At 52.6% G+C, this 18,111-nt stretch overlaps 1 protein-coding gene across 1 annotated transcript in view; it reads right to left on the bottom strand.

Moving 5' to 3' along the window:
* The window catches only part of RADIL (Rap associating with DIL domain), a 132,529-nt gene that overhangs the window by 55,179 nt on the left and 59,239 nt on the right, over positions 1–18,111 (bottom strand). The window contains exon 8 of the mRNA XM_039226156.1: positions 9,432–10,030. Within this exon, the coding sequence (XP_039082087.1) occupies positions 9,432–10,030 (599 nt within the window). The remainder of the gene's footprint in view (positions 1–9,431; positions 10,031–18,111) is intronic.

The raw sequence follows: 18,111 nt of genomic DNA on the forward strand, positions 1-18,111 counted from the left end.
TCTCCCTCTCTCTCTGACCCTCCCCTGCTCACACTGTCTGTCTCTCTCTCAGAAATAAATAAAACAATAAATAGATAGATAGATAGATAGATAGATAGATAAAATAGGAAGGAAGGAAGATAGATAACTCTTTGTCATCTCCTTTCACCAGGTGGCAAGTTCTTCCTGTTCCATCTCTTCATTAAATGTGTCGCCCTTTGAGAGCTGTGACCATATCTGGAGGGTTTCAGCCCCAACTCTCTACCTCTTTAGGTCCTGAAGCTCTGTCTCTTTCTGGGCAGCTGCTAAAATAAAGGTTCTTGGTTATAAAGAACAGCAAATGCCTCCAGAGCAATTACAGCTTTAGAATCAGCTAAGATTCTGAGGGTTCAAAGTACCTATTTGGGGGTTCTTTCAACTTTGCTGACTTACCTTATTTTCTTAGGTATTCTGCTATGCATCTTAAAGGAGGTTTGTTTGTTGTTTTTTTTTTTTTTTTTTTTTTACATTTCAACCAACACTTCTAGGATAAGTCATTCCACATATTGCAAGAAATAGAAGTACCTGTTTTTCAACCCACTTCACTATGATGCTCAACATTCCAGCAGCATAGCTGTCAGTAAGGTCTTTGGTGACTTCCATATTGTTTGATCCAATGGTCTACATCCTTTTTGACCTATAGTAGACTCTCTTTGGCCTCCATGGCACCACACTCTTTGTGCTATCTTGTACATCTCTGGTCTCTCCTCAGCCTAATTTGCTGCCTGCTCCTCCATTACTTAGCCTCTAAAGTTGCTCTTACTCCAGTTTCCAAATTAAGCCCTCATTTCTCCTTATTGTATATACATTCACTACCTAATCTCAGTTTTCACAGCTTTAAATATCACCTATTTACAGCTCAATTCAAGTTTTTGTAACAAACTCTCTTCTAAGCTCCAGATTCATTTTATCTGACTTCCTTATCTCAACTTAACATGGCCTAAAGAGAGCTCTTGCTCTTCCCTCCATAATTTGTTTCTCTCTCAGTAGTCACCATTTAGTGAATGGCATCTCTGTCCACCCAACTGGGCACACCAGAAACCTGGCAGTCGTTCTCGACATCTCCCTCTTGCTCACACTCAACATCTAGTTCTTTACAAATACTGGTGATTCTACCTCCAGAATATATTTGGGATTCATACACTTCTCTCTACGTGTTCCCTCCGAACTCTCCTGGAGGCTACCATCAACTTTCGTCTAGGCTCCTACAATAACCCAATTAATTTCCTAGTACTGACCTTTTCAAGTATTTTCTACCTAAGAGCCAGAGTGGTATTTCAACCCTTTCCGTGGCCTCCCGTTATACTTAGTGTAAAATCTAAAATACCCAACAACCCAAGTTTTGTCTTTCCCCTGGCCATTTCCCCAGCCTCATTGCCCACAGCTTCCCCCCATGCTCCAGCCACATGGGCCTTCTCTTAGTGCCTTGCATTTGCTTCATTCTCTCTCCTCCTTGAGTCTGTACACAGCTCTTTCCTCTGCCCAGAAAGCTTTTCCCACCCCACCAAGTATCTACTGCTCTTCACCTGGTTAACATGTTGTTGCTATCTTTAAGATTGGCTTACATTTTAGCCCCCCCAGTGAGAATTTCCCTAACCTTCATGCAAAATCAGTACATGTGCTTTTCATCCATAGCACATATTACAATTTGTAATTATGTTTTTCATGTGATTATTTGTCATTACTTCCTACTAGACTCTTAAGCTCCATGAGAACATGACCTGTTTGTTTTGTTAACTGCTGTATTCCCAGCACCTACTCAAGTACCTAACAGAGTAGCCCTCAGCAAATATTTGCTGACAAATTAGTGAATGAGCACAAAAAATAAAATTCTTTCTCCTTCGAGGCACCAGCTAATCAATATCCAGAAGACTCATTTCTGGAATTCTGATTAGGTAGAGGTCAGTTTTAAATCTACACATCGTGACCTTTGGGAAATCATTTTGTGACTCAGTTCACAGTTACTCATACCAGCTGGTTACAGGGAGTTTCTATGGCTGCATGCCTCTAGGACCCTTACTATGTTAACATGACAGCACCTTTTGACTTGAAAGTGATTCCACGGGAGATTTTTGTGGGCCGGGGCTCCTACTCTGTGCCTAAGGATGTGGAAGGACCACACCAGAAAGCACACCATTGTTATGACAGCCTTTCTGGAGAAGCCGCTGCCCATCACCGCTTACTAGGAAGCAAAGTGGATAGTTCTATAATCCAGCAATTTCATTCCTGCGAGAATACCCTCAGAGGACTCTGCACAGACCCTCAAGAGGGTGGGGGCACCATTGTTTGTAGCGGGAAGAAGCTGGATGCAACCCGAGTGCCTGGGATTAGGAGAATGGGTATGTACGTTATGGAAAACCATGCCTGAGTGACCACAGGTCGATCTTCATCTTATTATAGAGTGTCCTTAGTTGAACAGAAAGTTTAAACTTTGATATAGTCAAATGCATCTACTTTTTCCCCTAATGGCTTTTGCCTTTTAAGCCTCCTCTATGGAATCTTTCTCCTTTTGGCTGAAGCCAGGCATCCCAACACCATTCACAAAATGCTTTCCCCCAGTCTGTAATGCGATCTACATTGCGCCAAATTCCCACTGGGTCAGTCAACATAGGTCTGCCTCTGCCTTCCCTACTCTGTTCCTTCCATCTGCTTGGATGTTCCTATCCAGACACCACATGCCTTCAATTACCATGGTGTAGAACCGAGCTCAGAGCTTAGGAGGTCAGTATCCCCTACCCCTGCGCATCTTGTTCACACCCATCTTGAGCAGCTGGGAACCAGTATTCTTTCACAAAGTCAGACTCTGTGCAAGGACAGCACTGCAAAGAAGGTGGACTTGGGCCTCATCTATTGCTTTCACTCTGGACACTTGTGAACAGTGTCCTGTTCTTCTGAACAGACCTCAGGAAACATTTCTTCCACTTCAACCTTCAGAAGGAAGAAAAGATAGTTGGCTGGCATTCTCTGTGTATACGAGTATATTATCTAAAACTGTGAGAGGGGGCACCCAGATGGCTCAATTAGTTAAGCGTCCAACTCGTGATTTTGGCTCAGGTTCGTGAGTTCAAGCCCCCTGCCCCCCACCACTCCCTGTCGGGCTCCAAGCTGGGTGTGGAGCCTGCTTAACAGTCTCTCTCTCCCTCTCCCTCTGCCCCTCCTGCAATCATGCTTACTCTCTCCATAAATAAATAAATAGATAAATAAATAAAAAAAATCCATGAGAGAACCCATTCTATATGATTTAAATATTTCCCCAAAATCTTTCCCCAAAATTATAAGTCCCTTTTGGGAACCAACAGATATGAACAAGGTTTAAGTGTTAATAAAACACAGTTGTTAATATGTTAATACTTCTTGGAAAAGCTTCACACAGCTAACCCACGTGAGATCTCTCTTTCCATTTAACCAAATACAAAATTTTGCTTTTATGTCAGCCTGTTTCAAGACCCCTTTAAAGAGGCTGATTTGCAGGGCATCTGGGTGGCTCAGTTGGTTGAGCGTCTGACTTTGGCTCAGGTCATGATCTCACAGTTCATGGGTTCGAGCCCCACATCAGGCTCTGTGCTGACAGCTAGTGCAGAGCCTGGAGCCTGCTTCACATTCTGTGTCTCTCTCTCTCTGACCCTCCCTTGCTCATGCTGTCATTCTCTCTCTCAGAAATAAATAAAACATTAAAATTTTTTTAAAACATAAAGAGGCTGATTCACTTTATGGCAGTTTGGTACAACACAGAAGGGCATTGAGAACCAGGTGGATTTGTTGTACTAGTTAGACAGCAAATGCGGGCTAATGAGTTGTTTTAAATATACTTCTAGAATTTTAAAATCAATTTCAAGAAAACTAAAAAAGAGGTTTTAGAAAATATGAGTCCTGTGCTATTTGGTTCATTCAATCACTAGTTATTCATGCCAACCGATAAACATCTGCTCTCACCTTGTAAGCATCCCAACTGGGGGCCAAATGTGAAGGTGGAGGTCTGTGGGGCTAAGGGGCTGACAGGTGTCGAGTAGGTATTCTTGCTCATCCCCTCAACCTGACTCCTAATCCCTTCCAGCTCCAACACCCCAGGAGAGCCTGTATGCCCACAAGCGCGGACTTCCTTCATTGGCTAAATTCCTCTTATATGTTACGTCTTTCTAACATTTTACACCAGCTATGCCCTCCCCCTGTGTTTGCTGTGGGAAGCACCAAGGACCTGGCTTGGGAGGCTCCTCATATGATGTGGTGGGAAGTCCCAGGAGGGGTGGGGGTTGCTGGTAGCCAGGCCCTGGGCGGGTGCCACCCAGTATCCAGGAACAGGGCTGTTACGTCACCTCCAACGCTGTGCTTCTCTGTGAAACTGAAGACTGAACTTTTTAAAACAATCTACACAGTGAATTAAAGGATGAAATGGGCTGTTAGTAAAGTAGCCATTCAACCTAATGTTCTCTTTGAATTAAAACTCCTCAAAAATGTCTTTTAAGCTCAATTACTTTTCTACTTTTAGATTGATGAGGAAAGTTAGGGGTTGTCTTGCTTTTTACCAAACCACGTAAGATAAAAGCTGCCCACAATGATTCCATCACTGCAAATACACTCAAGGAGTCTCATTCAAGACCCACGAAGCAATTAATTACTCCTAAAATAAAAGGAGAAGAAAATCCAGATCACCTCATTCATCCTGAGAGAAGTTATTAAAGATCAGATCCATAGCAGAAGAAAAAAATGTCAAAAGCACAGAGAGGCTGGGGACATGTGGACAGAGTTCATGGTGCACAATCAGTGGGTGGAGACAGCGGAGGGTTCCCCTGCAGCCTCAACGTCCCTGCTTGTCACTGGAGTCCAGGCCCTGTCTGCCCATCCATGGAGGAGAAGGTGGGGGGAGCCACATACTCAGAGTCAGGTGCTCAGAGATGACCTCTCTGCCACCACGTGCCACTCTGGTAGGCCTAAAGGAGAGGGAGGCTAGCAGGTTGCACCATCAGGTACCCAAGTGACACATTCCTGGTCTCTCAAAGCCACAGCGTGCACTAGAGGACTGCCACACCATCAGAACACCACCCTCTCATCACACAGTCCCCAACCTCTAGCAAAGAAAATGGATGGGGCACCTGGGGGGCTCAGTCGGTTGAGTGTCCGACTTCAGCTCAGGTCATGATCCTGCTGTTCATGAGTACGAGCCCCACGCTCGGCTCTTGCTGACAGCTCAGAGCCTGGAGCTTGCTTCAGATTCTGTGTCTCCCTCTCTCTCTGCCCCTCCCCTGCTTGTTTGCACTCTCTCTCTCTCAAAAATAAACATTAAAATTATTTAAAAATAAAAGAAAATGGAGCCCAACTCTGGAATCTTGAATGCACACAGAAAGTGAGACTTAGAGAGGAGTTTGCTCTCCTTCTATGCGTTAGTACTTCAACAGGCGTTTAATGAGCACCTACTGTATGCCTCCATACTGTACAGACATTTGAAGGGCGGTTAGTCATAAGCCCAGTGACTGAGGCAGAGAGGCCTGGAGTGGCGTGGCCTGCACACCGCGAGTCACAGCTGCTTCGGAACCACGCTAAGCTTGCTTTCTTCAAAGAGGACCCCGAAGTAGAGGAGGAGTCTCCGCCCACAAGGGACAGAACAACGCCAAGCCTCTGAGGGCCACACAGCAAGCATCCACAGGCAGAAAAATGGCTCCTAATGTCACCCTCAGGACATTGGGCTTCAGAGCACCCAAGCCCTCAGTGAGCCCCAGGAGGGAGAGCGCGGCCAGAGGGTCACAGAGGCACACAGCCACTGGCCCCAACGGTGAGCCATGCAGTGTGGCCACTAGGTCCAGATCATTGGTTCTGTGTTCAGGGCGAGTTTGCCCCAGAGCCACCTGGAAACGCCCGGAGACACGTTTGGTTGCCACGGCTGGTAGGGGTGCCGCTAGTATCCAGTGGGCAGAGGCCTGGGACGTTGCTGAATGCCCTCCGGGGCAGCCTGTGCACACTATCAGCCTAACATGTCCGTGAGGCTGAGCTTGAGAAATCTAAGCTAAATACACGCTTCCGTCCTGGGGACACAAATGCACCTTCTCTCTCACCCTCCCCAAGCCACTGACAAAGACCACATGGCCCGGCTGTCACCCCTCCCCCGAGTGCGCAGAAGTGATTATTGTCTCTGGGGGTGACAAGATGCAGAGCCCTGTCAGTGCTCCAGGCCCTCGACGCCAGCCTCCCGGGAAAATGCACACGGGAGCGCATTGTTCCCCCTCCCCCACCCCCAGCAGCCACCTCTCTCCCGGAGCCGGGACGCAGTATTTTGATACTCCAGAAATCAGAGGGGAGCCGGCAGCTGCAAAAAGGCAGTATTTATGGAAAACGAAACCCCAAGTGCCCTAGTGCATTACTAGGGGTGCATGACAGTGGGCCAAATGGCAGAGGAGAGCCCAGGGACCCTCGTCCCTGCGCCTCGGGGAAGCCTCTGGCACACCGTCCTTCACGCCAAGATCATGAGGGGACCCCAGTGAGTCTGCAGGAGGGAGGCCTGCGGTGGGCTCCCAGCACCCGGCACCCGCTCCCAGCTGCTCCCCAGCTCCACAGAGAAGCCCGGATGCACGCCCTGGGCGTGGGCTACGGCTGACTCTGACTCCGGACTGCAGCACACTACCAACCAGGTGAGCCCCTCACCGTGAGGACAGTAGCGGGGTGAGGAAAAGCACAGTGACGGTGCTCTTGGAGCCTGAGAAGGCCAGCATTCATCCCCAGACGACTGCGTGTACATACAGCACGCATACACACACACACGCCTGTGCACGTGCGCATATGCATATGCACACACACACTTGCACATATAGCTGCCTGTATGCAGACGCCACACATACACGCACACGCCTGTGCATGTACACACCTACACACATAGACCCCTGCGTGTGCACACACCACACACATGTGTGCACACCTGCACACATACACACACGACTGCACCTGTGCACATATGCACGTGCACATACCTGCACACACAGACACCTGCGTGTGCACACAGCACACATACACGCATATGTCTGAGTGTGCACATACACAGGTGCGCACACACATCTGCACACACGAGCACACACTTGCACGTACAGACATCTGTGCGTGGACACACCACACGTACATGCCCACACCTGGACATGTGCACATACGCAGATGCATGCACACACCTGCACACATGAGCACACACATGCATGTGCGTGTGCACACACAGGCAGTCCTTCCCTCTTCCACCTCTTTCCAGCTGGCTCACTAGAGCTACAGCGATGTCCCCTGCCCTTTGGGGAAAGACGCACAGAGAGGCCCAGGAGCACCATTCTGTGGAAGATTCACCACCGTCCTGAGCACTAAAATGCTCCACCTCTATGGGCATTGATTTCAGCACCGCGCAGCCTCACAGCGGCCCACAGGCCAGCCGGGCACCCAGAAGACAGCCGAGCCCTGGGCGCGTCTCCCGAGCAGGGCACGCCAGCAAGTCGGGGATTCTTTCTTGTTATCAAGTGACCCAGAAACACCAAGCCCACACCGAACACCCACTTCAGCTACTCAGGGTCGGCTCAGACAGCTCGGCCTCCGTAGGCCTCACCGTGCCATTTCCGCCGTCCACTGGCAAGGGGGACCATGTGGTCAGGAGGCCCTGCAGTCCCAGACCACACCCCAGGGGAAGCAAGCAGCAAAGGACCACTCCCCGGGGTCCCGGAGGCCTTCTTCAGGCAGGTAACACAAGCCGCCTCCGGCCCGGCGAAGTGTGTCAGTGAGACCAGCCCCATTCAATGGACTCTTTATTTGAAAGGTTTTACAAAACCAATGCTAAGTTGAATAGGCCGTGGACAATGCGGCCTCCTCTCGCCTCTACTGATGTAAAAGGAACACCGTCTTTAAGGGGTTGGTGAACAGGAGACAAAGTCCCAGGTCCTACAGATGGCCTGTGACCCCGGTACCCTCAGCTGTGCAGAGCAAGCTTTCCAAGGTCCTAGCCAGGCACCCAGGGCACAAGGACCCACGTGCTTTTCCCTCCATTCAGAAAAGAAAACACCAAGCAGGTGTTCACGAGCTGAACACCAGTGGCCCCTCAGCAGGTCGGCCTGGCCTCATGGGGCGTCTTCTGATGACGGGCCCAGGGTGCTCTGGATTGAGGCAAGGCAGGGCAGGATGGACACCAAACCCTAGGCCCATAGGGTGGGGACGTTAGGGCGCTGGTCCAAGGAGAGTTGATTGCAACAATATCAGCTAGAGTTGGCCAGCTTTTCATTACCCTGTGCCGGCCACTCCGAATGTCGTCAGTGATCAAATATCCCCCCTCGCCCCCGTCAGCAGAAGCCCCAACTCCATCTTCAGCGCACTCTGCCTACAAGCTGCTCACAACGTGCAGGCAATGTTAACAATGACACACAGCTCTCTAACTCCCTGCATGTCCTCCAAGCACCATGCTAAGTGCTTTGCATACGTCACTAATGCCCATGACTGTGAAGTCATGCCCATTCTCCAGATCAAGAAACCGAGGCCACAAGAGGTGAAGTAATTTGCCCAAGGTAACAGAGGGCCGCTGCTGCCAAATGCCAACCATGGCACCCCTGGACCATGGGACATGGAGGTCCCCATCAGTCTTGAGTGACCCAAGTCCCTGGGAGTCCCACCTCTCATCTCCACACTGAAGGTACAAAACAGGCCCCACACCAGAGGCAGAACTAGAGAAGATGAGCATCTGCAACCCCTCGGGGACACACACGACAGATCAGGAGTGCTCGAGGCCCCGTTCGACGCTGGGGTATCATGAAATCAAATGACAAGTCCCCTAAGGCCGTCAAACATCCTTCTGCTCAGAGCCACAGAAGGCAAGTCCCTTTTCTGCATAAAGCCACCATTTTCTACAAGAAATGAAGAAAAAGTTAACTGTGGTCTGAGATACCCTGAAGAGTCTTCTAGGACTAGAAGAAAACAATGTTTTATGGCATTTACATATTAAGATAATCAACTTCTCTTCACCAGCCAAGCCAGCTGAATAGGCAGACACAGAGCATGGCCCACAGGCCTCCAAGCGCCCCTGGCACCCCGTCGCCTCTGGAGACTCGACTTCCATGTGCCTTCACTGGACCGTCCCGAAGACTCCCCTGGGGCCCCGGGCCCTACGGGACTTCCCATCACCCCTCGGCCACCTGCGCGGCTGTGCACAGCTCCCTGAGGCCAAGGGCACAACTGGGGAGCAGGACAAAAGGAGGAACTGGCCCTACGACACTGTAAGACTGCATCAGGGGCCACTGAGCACCCGCGCGCCCTGCAGTATAGACGGGCTGCAGTCTCCACAGCAGCTTGATTAAAGCCACCACAGAGAAACACACCTTCCTGACCTTTGCCCCAAATGGATCCCTGAGCCTCTACCTTCTCATTCTCCCCTGGCCAGCCCCCACTTTTCCTGAACCTTCTCCCCTTCTCACCTGCCGTCATAGTGTCCACGTCCTTGGCTGCCAGCTCTTCCACATCTGACCTCTTTCTCAGTTCAAACCTCCGGGACAAGCCTTCACGGGGTTTCCATAATTCCTGGATCAGGAGGGGCTTCTCGTTATCCCCAAACACCCGAAAGCACTCGGCCCGCCACTGCTGCCCCGAGTCACCAGCCTGGCCCACCACGTCACACAGCACGTACTGGCTGGCACACTCGGGGCTCAAGGCGTAGCGCTCCAGGGCCTCCTTCACCAGCTCCCGGGCGCTGGACGTGCCGGTGGCCAGGACGCTCTTGTAGTGGGTGCCCGTGCAGACGCTGTCCCCGAACACCTTGAGGACGCCAGGGGCCGAAAGCTGGGTGGAGAGTTCCGCGGGGTCGTCGCTGGCACCCAGGCTAGAGAAGGTGGTGTCCAGGTCGCGGTACTTGTAGCTCAGCGTCCGAGACAGCATGCTGGACAGCAGCTGGCTCTGGCGCTTCAGCTTGCTCTTGGCAGGTGGAGACATGATGAAGTGGGTCCCATAAAACATGGTGGGCCAGTCTTCATGGACAAGGACTGTGGGCTCTGGCCAACGGTAGGGCAAAGGCTGGGTCCTGAGAGAAAAACATAAGGTGGGTTAGCAGCGACCATCATGAGCGACAAGAAGAAATGAGGCTAGGCCATGCAGGGCCCGGCGCCCCAACAGAGCCCGTAGGCATGCTACCTTCGGCCAAGTCCCACTGAAGCACCTGAGCCAGACTATGACTGAAGCTGGCAGGGCCCACAGGGGACAAAGCAAGTCTGAATGGCCCAAAGCACCCTTCAAGGAAAGCCATTACCGGGAAGCACGATGAGGTCACCAACAGGTAAGACACACTCCGCCGCAGGGTTCTGGCTTCTGGGAAGTGCGGGGCGCATGCGCCCTGCGTGGTAGGCAGCCAGGAGAGAGTGGCCGCAGGCGTGGGGATGAGGACGCTTGCCTGGCAGAGTCGCCACGGGGCTGGCTGGGTGTCGTGGGAGGCGGCCCAGAGAGGGCAGCAAGCCGATCTCCGCAGCCCAGCCTCTCCTCTGCCACAGCCTCTGACATGGAAACTAACCACCAGCACATGGATGTAGGAAAACAGGGAAGTCACAAGCATGTTAACAGAGTGGTAAGTGACCAGATGCCCCAAAGTGCCGCTCCTCACTGCGACCAGGGGACAGCAGCACTGCCATGTCCGCACGACCACGATGGACACAGAAGGGCTCTTCCAGAACCAGCAGAGGCATGACTGGAATGTGTGCATTCCACCCACAGCATCCAGCCTGGTATTCAGGCCCTGTCCAGGCCAGAGATGCAATCTTGCTGGGGAAATGAGAAAATGGCTCTGGGACACTTCGGTGTGTCTAAAAATCATAATTCAAATGCACCTGGAGCTCAAAGGGGCAGACAATTCTACAGAGATATTTACCAGGCTCCCCACAGCTGTGGGAACAGGAAGGCCTGTGAAAAAGACAACGGTCTCTACTTCATCAACACCAAGGCTTTGCAGCAAGTCGGGGACACTGAAAAACCAGACCCAACGCCTAACTCCTGCACCCCACTTCTATGTTCCTGCCCTCGCCAGAGACAAAAGCAGGCAGACTGGCCAAGAAAAGTCTACACTCTTGAGGCTCTGGGAACAGGGACCCAGGTCCCACGCCCACTGTGTCAAACGTCCGCACCCATTCAGCTGAGGTCACTGGCTTTGGAAGAGGCTTTGGGGAAGTGAGGCTGTCTGCCTAGGGCAGGAGAGAGTCACCGGGGAGCCCACACTGACCGCTGGAGGGGAACTCGCGGCAGATGATGCCTCCAACACTGACACTCAGGCCTCTTGTGGGCCGTCCACCTCAGCTTCTGTCACAAGAGCTAAGTGTCTCCCTCCCTCCAGGGCTGCTGTGAAGGAAGCTCAGAAGCAGGCCCTCTGGAACCAGCCAGGATCTGTCAGCCGTCATACAGAGAAGTCAGAGCACTTCAGGATGCCTTGGACGGTTTCCCGCACCAAAGCCTAGGTTCCAAACACTAATGCCTGCCCTTTTGAGGGTACGGGGGGGGACGCTCCTCCGGCCCTTCAGCCTGTCATTTATGCTTTACCACTGCAAAGCTGTTTGTTACACGGTAACTTGCCGAAGACTGGAGCTCACCGAAAGCATTCAGCATCCTAACGTAGGGGTCTCCTCGGCCTCCGTGAGTCAGGCTCCTAAGCTTCGTTCCTCTCCCCTTGTGGAATATGCAGCCAGTCTCCTTGTGAAGCCCTAAGGAGGCCAGAGCTGCCGTGGCCTCCGCTGGTGGGCCCGTCAAACACAACTGCAGTAGCGCAGGTGGTACCTGCACCCCAAGTTTGCATGCCACACCGGCGGCCCTCCAGTGCGAGCCCTCCGCCACTTACATACGCAGCCTGCCTGGCAGGTCGCCCGGCTCTGGGCCAGCACCTTCTCGGAGGACCTCAACCCTCCATGGACACTTGGCCTACCAGGCCTCCTACTTCAGGCACAGGCCCCAGGGGCTCAGCCCAAACCCAAAGTGGCCCAGAGGCTTGGAAGCCCCAGCCTTTCGAGAAGATGTCTGAATGTAAACTTAAACAGGACGCTGCAAACCATGGGAAAATGCGCAGATACCACAGAGAAGGGAACGACTGTTGTGCGACTGGCGATGGGTCTTGGTTTTGTGAGGTCTGAAGCATACACAACTCTACTTTCATAAAAAAAAAAAAAAAAGAAAGAAAGAAAAGAAAAAGGAAATAGAGGGGCGCCTGGGTGGCTCGGTCTGTTAAGCATCTGACTCTGGGTTTCGGCTCAGGTCATCTCTCAGGTTGTGGGATCGAGCCCCACATCGGGCTCCACATTCTCCGCATGCACAGTGCGTAGCCTGCTGGGGATTCTCTCTCCCTCTCTCGCCCCTGCCCCACTCATCCTCTCTGTCTCAAAATAAATAAATAAACTTTAAAAAAAAAAATAGAAACTTACACAATGGCTAGGTCCCTTCCCAGGGCCTCGGAAGTCGGCTCCTCTCCCTTCTCTTCAGCAGAATTCCCAAAGCAAAGTTAGCAAAATCACATCAAGACGAGAGAAAATGCAAGAGAGGGGGTGATCCATTTGCTTCGGGAGATCCTCCCTAAGCCCCAAGGAGGACCCTGATCTGCGTGATCTATCTCATCAAGGAAGCCGTTTTCTCCTGTGGCCACTCCCTCTGTGGCCATCTTCATAGAGCAGCCATGGCTGGCAACCACATGTTCCCTCGCCGGGGTCCTTCACAGACAGAACGCAGACGACAGCCTATTGGTCACACTGGGCTGGCCCGCTTCTAGAAAGGGCGAAGAGTGCAGGCACACCCCACGGAGCCAGGTGCACCCTGGGTAACCCAATCCGGGTTTTGGAGGCATGACCCGGCTTTCCCTTTTCTGCCCAGGTCTCTACTCTTTCTCTCTCACACAAATATTTGGGGAAACGCGGGCCCAAGTGTGTAGGACACCTGCTGTTGCTTCTCTTACAGAATGTTTTTCTCTTGTTCTCAAGGAAGAATCCGGTTTCTGATGAAAACAAGCGCAAGTCACAACAGCGAGTGAAGCGTGAGGCGAGCGAGGTCAGTGCCGGGCTGACGAAATGGGTGGAGGCGCTGAGCCGGTACAACAACACAATGTGGAACCCATTAGAATTTCCACCAGGACAGGGAAGGAAGAGGGCAGACTGTTAGGCTCCGCTTTATCCCCACTGTCCATAAATCGTACGGTGACAGCTCCCGCCCAAGCAAAGCTTTCACACACAGAATCAGATGTGATTCTGACCTGCTGCACGCTTTAGAGGGGATTTTTTGCACCAGTGGGATTAAGAACTGGCTCCTCTCTGGAATGCACAAGAGGTGGCCCAGTGCTAACTGGAGACACCTGTAATCACTAGCGACTTACAAAATTCTTTTGGGCAATTCAGATTAACCAAACACTTGAGGGGCGGGGGGTGCGCCGAGCTGTCGCGTCTGCAGCTCCCCAGGCGGTCCCACCGACCAGCTCCTGGATGGGAAACAAGCCGGTTTCCTCCACGGGGCCCCCAGGAGCTCCAGCTCAGCATCTGTTTTCTTAGATGCAGTATTTGTCGAGGGGCTGGCTGGAGGTGGTACAGAAATAGCTGGGAGACAATGCTTTCGGCTGGCACACGAGTGGGGAACGCGCTGCTGCGTGAACGGGAAAACCGGGACGGGCTGTGGGCGGGGGTGGGAGGGAGGGAATGTCACCCGACCCTGGAGGGAGGAAACGGACCACCCCCAGCCCTGCTCCCCCGCGGCGCCTGCAATGCCAGACCCCCCCTCTAAGGGACCACCAGGGAGGCTGAGGCCCAGGGGTCCCCGGCAGTGGGGGGGCCAGATTCCCGGGTCTCAGGGGACGGTGGCCTCAGGCGAACCCTGGAACCCTCCAGGCCAGCTTGCCCGCGCTCGCTCCCACTTCGGGTCCCGCCCCCCCACCACCCGGGCGGTCTCCATGGCAACCGGACAAGCCTGGCCAGAACTACCCTAGAGATGCCCCGTGAGGGCCCTGTTGCCCCAGCGCGCGCCCCGCGGCCTCCCCGCCAGCCGGCTCCGCGCCCCAGCGCCCCGGCTGCCGCTCCTCGCGCACCCCGCACTCACCTCCGACACAGCCCGCCGCCGCGACGTTCCCGCGCGGCTTCCACACCAACGGTAGCCCGCGCCCTCGCCCCTCGCCCGCGCCCGCGCGTGGCGCGGCGCCTCCTGCCGGCCGCCCAACGGACGGGGCGGGGGCTGGGGGGGCGGGGCGTCAAGGGGCGGGGCCTGAAGGGCGGGGCGGTATCTCCTCCCGCCGACCACCCAATGGATGAGGACGAGACCTCCGAGAAGGCGGGACCTCAAGGGAGGGGCGGAGCTGGTGAAATGTTGGGCTGGGCGCCCGCGCCACCTGCCGGCCAATTAATAGGTGTGGGCGTGGCCTCGGCGACAGGGGCGGGGTCTCCAGGGGAGGGCGGGGCTGGCTGCGGACAGACAAGACTAAGCAACCCACCCCTGTCTCCGGCTCAAGAGGTGGGGCCTCTGCAGGAGGGGCGGGGCCACACTAAACTCAGGAGTCACTCTGGGAGACCGGTGGGCTGTTTTGTCCCCACTTTCTAGTCCCCCAATGGACAAGGCCAAGAAAAGGAGGGAAAAGGGTAGGGCAAACGCTTACCAAAAGGGGAGTGGCCCCAAAATATGAACATTTAAGACACTGAGAGGGGCCAAGAATGGCAGGTTCTGTCCCCCCTACAATCTGTCTCCACTCAGCAGCCAGAGTTTTAAATGACAAAGCAAATCACAGCACTTCTGCTTAAAACGATGTAAAATGGGGCCAGGTCGGCTCCAGGGCTCTGGCCCAACAACCTCGTTGGGTAAGGTGCTTTAACAGAAGCTCATGTCCTTAAAACTCGCTGTGGCACCAGCCCTCTGGCTGGGGTTTCACTTGGGGAAAGACTCCTGTCTTTTGTCCGCATGGGGAATTCACATGGTCTTGGATGTAGATGCAGAATTCTACCCCTAGGGGTGAAACCTTTTGTTGCCGTCTTGCTATTGGGGTATAAAGTCTTGTAGTAATGGCTCCATATATGCAAGAGGAAAGTGGCGCTTAGAAACGGACATTTATGGACCACCTACCATATCAGACCCTACGCGAGGGGCTCTAGCAAGGCCATCTCAGAGCTCACATCGACTCTTGTGAAGCAGATGTTGCTCCCACTTTGCAGATGAGGAAATAAAGGTTCAGAGAGGCCAGACAGAGGTGGAGCCAAGAACTGAGCCTGGGACTGTGTGATTGAATAATACCCTTTACAAGACTCCCCCAAACGCATAGGAACCTTTATAGGACTCACCATATACATATACACATCCCCAGTCTTGACCCTCAAGATGCAAATATCAGGGCTGGAAGGAAAGCCTGGGGTCAGGGCTGTGTTTTCCTTCTAAGGTACTTCTGACCAGGACCCAGGCCCGTCTCCCACTCCTCCCTGCACCCCTCTTCAGCAGGGGTTGCCAAACTATGGCCTCTGGGCTGCTGTTTTTTTTTTCCTAATATTTTATTTATTTCTGAGAGAGAGACAGCGTGAGCAGGGGAGGGTCAGAGAGAGAGGGAGAGATACAGAATCTGAAACAGGCTCCAGGCTCTGAGCTGTCAGCACAGAACCTGATGCAGGGCTCTAACCCACAAACTGTGAGATCATGACCTGAGCCGAAGTCAGACACTTAACCGACTGAGCCACCCAGGCGCCCCTGGGCTGCTATTTTTATAAATAAAGTTTTATTGGAACAGAGCTATACCCATTTGTTTATGTATTGTCTATAACTGTTTTCTTGCAACAGAGACTTGATGGCCCGGAATAACCAAGAATAAATATTGCTCTCTGGTTCTGTACAGAAAGAGTTTGCAGGCCCCTGCCCTTCAGGATCTAGCAGTGCCAACTACTTGGCATCCCTACACTGTTTCATACCTCTAGTCTTGCAACACCTTCCCTCAACTCTGTTAGGTTGCTGGGGCCGCCATAACAAAATACCACAAACTGGGCGGCTTCAACTGCAAATATTTATTTGCTCACAGTTCTGAAGGCTAGAGGGCCAAGATCAAGGTGTCCACAGGTTTGGCTTCTCCTGAGGCCTCTGTCTTTGTCCTGCAGATGGCTGTCTTCTCCTGTGTCCTCACACGGACATCCGTCTATGTGTGTGCCTCTGTGTCCTAATCCTCTCTTCCACGGACACCAGTCACACTGGATTAGGGCCCACCCCGATGACCTCGTTTTACCTTAATCACCTCTTAAGGGCCCTAACTCCAAATACAGTTGCATTCTGAGGCATAGGGGATCAGGGCTTCAACCTAAGAATTTTAAGGGGACACAGTTCAGCCCCATCCCCTGGCTGACTCACACTCCTCCTATAGGACTCAGATCAGACAGCCAACCTCCAAGGAGATCCCCAACGATTCACACCCTCCAGTTTTCACACCCGTCCCGGGCTGAATAGGGCTGACCTATGTAATCAACAGGAGTTGCCAAAATGACAGTATGATTCTGGAACTAAATCATAAAAGGTGTGGCCTCTTTGCTCCCTCTGGGATCCCTCACTCTGGGGAAAGCTGTCCGTGTTGTTGAGAGAGCACTCAAACAGCCCTGGAGAGATCCACATGGTGAGAAACCAACAGCCAGCACCAACCTGCCATCCACGTGAGTGCACCATCTTGGACGCGAGCCCTCCAGCCTTGCACCTTCAGATGAATGCAGCCCTGACCAATATGCTGACTGCACCTCATGAGGGACCCTGAGCCAGAACCGCCCAGCAGAGCTGCACCCCAACTCGCAGCCCTCAGAAACTGTGCAATGATAAAGGCTTCTTATTAATTTAAGCCACTGAGTTTGGGGACAGTTTGTTATGCAGAAATGGGTAACTAATACGCCTTATCCAGGAAGCCCTCCGTGACTGCCAGAGTTGGATCTATACTCCTCCCCTGTGCTCCCATGGGTTCACATCATATCAAACTATGTTCCTTAAATGCAAATGAGATGTGGGGCGCCTGAGTGGCTTAGTCGGTTAAGCGTCCGACTTTCACTTAGGTCATGATCTCGTGGTTCGTGGGTTCAAGCCCCACGTCGGGCTCTGTGCTGACTGCCAGCTCAGAGCCTGGAGCCTGTCTAGAGTCTGTGACTCCCTCTCTCTCTGACCCTCCCCTGCTCATGCTGTCTCTCTCTCTCCTAGAAATAAATAAAAATATTTTTTAAAAAATGCAAATGAGATGTTACTCCTCAGCCCATGCTCCTCCGTGACTCCCCTTGGCACTGAGAATAAGGCAGCGTCCAACCCCTATCCCAGCTGGCCCTTCTGACTGCCCCAATGCTCCCTCTCTATCACAGGGCTCCAGGCACACCAGGCTTCTGCTTTCAAATGCAGTAAGCTCATTCCCTCCTTTCCCCTTGCTGCCTCCTCTTCCTAAAATGCTCCTCCTTTTGTGTCTGCATGCAGCACCTTCCTCATTAAAACCCAGCTCCACTACTGCCTCCAGACCATTCTCTGACAGTCACCCCTGTAGTCAGTCTCTATCTCATTATCTGTTTCATTTCATCCATAGGTGTGTATCACTATCGAAATGTACTTAACGCCCACTGGCGTCTGTGTTCTGTAAAGGTAGGCACCTCATCTGCCTTCTTTACTGCTATACTCAGCGCCTACTAGGTGCTTAATAAATATTGGTTCAGAGTAAACAAAGGAATGCACAGATTTCCACCCATCTCCTTCTTATCCCCTCAACTGGAAGCTTATCAAGGACAAGAATAACTGGGTTTTATTCACCTTGGTATCCCTACTGCTCAGGGCCCATGGACAGGTGAGCGAAACAAGCCTTTGAACTGCAGCGTTGAACGCCTTTGGAAATCCGTGGAATAAAATGGAGTGTTGAGCTGCCCCCCCTTGGCCACCAGAGGGCGCCAGAGTCCCAGGACTCAATCAGTGAAAGGCTCAAAGGAGACCAAAGAAAAAACATCTGGTTAACGTCAAAGTGCAGGTTCCCAGGCGTGACGGGTCTAGAGGCAGAAAGCCTGGGCTCTCAAGGGAACCAGAAGAGAAGAAGGACAGGTGGCAGCAGGCACACGAAGAGCCTTAGATCATGGCCTTTCTTTCTAGCCGCATCACTAGAATGGGTTGGCCACACTTAATCCTGGGAAC

This window comes from Hyaena hyaena, unplaced genomic scaffold, assembly GCF_003009895.1.
Source record: "Hyaena hyaena isolate Hyena2069 unplaced genomic scaffold, ASM300989v1 scaffold_20, whole genome shotgun sequence".
Classification (NCBI taxonomy): domain Eukaryota; kingdom Metazoa; phylum Chordata; class Mammalia; order Carnivora; family Hyaenidae; genus Hyaena; species Hyaena hyaena.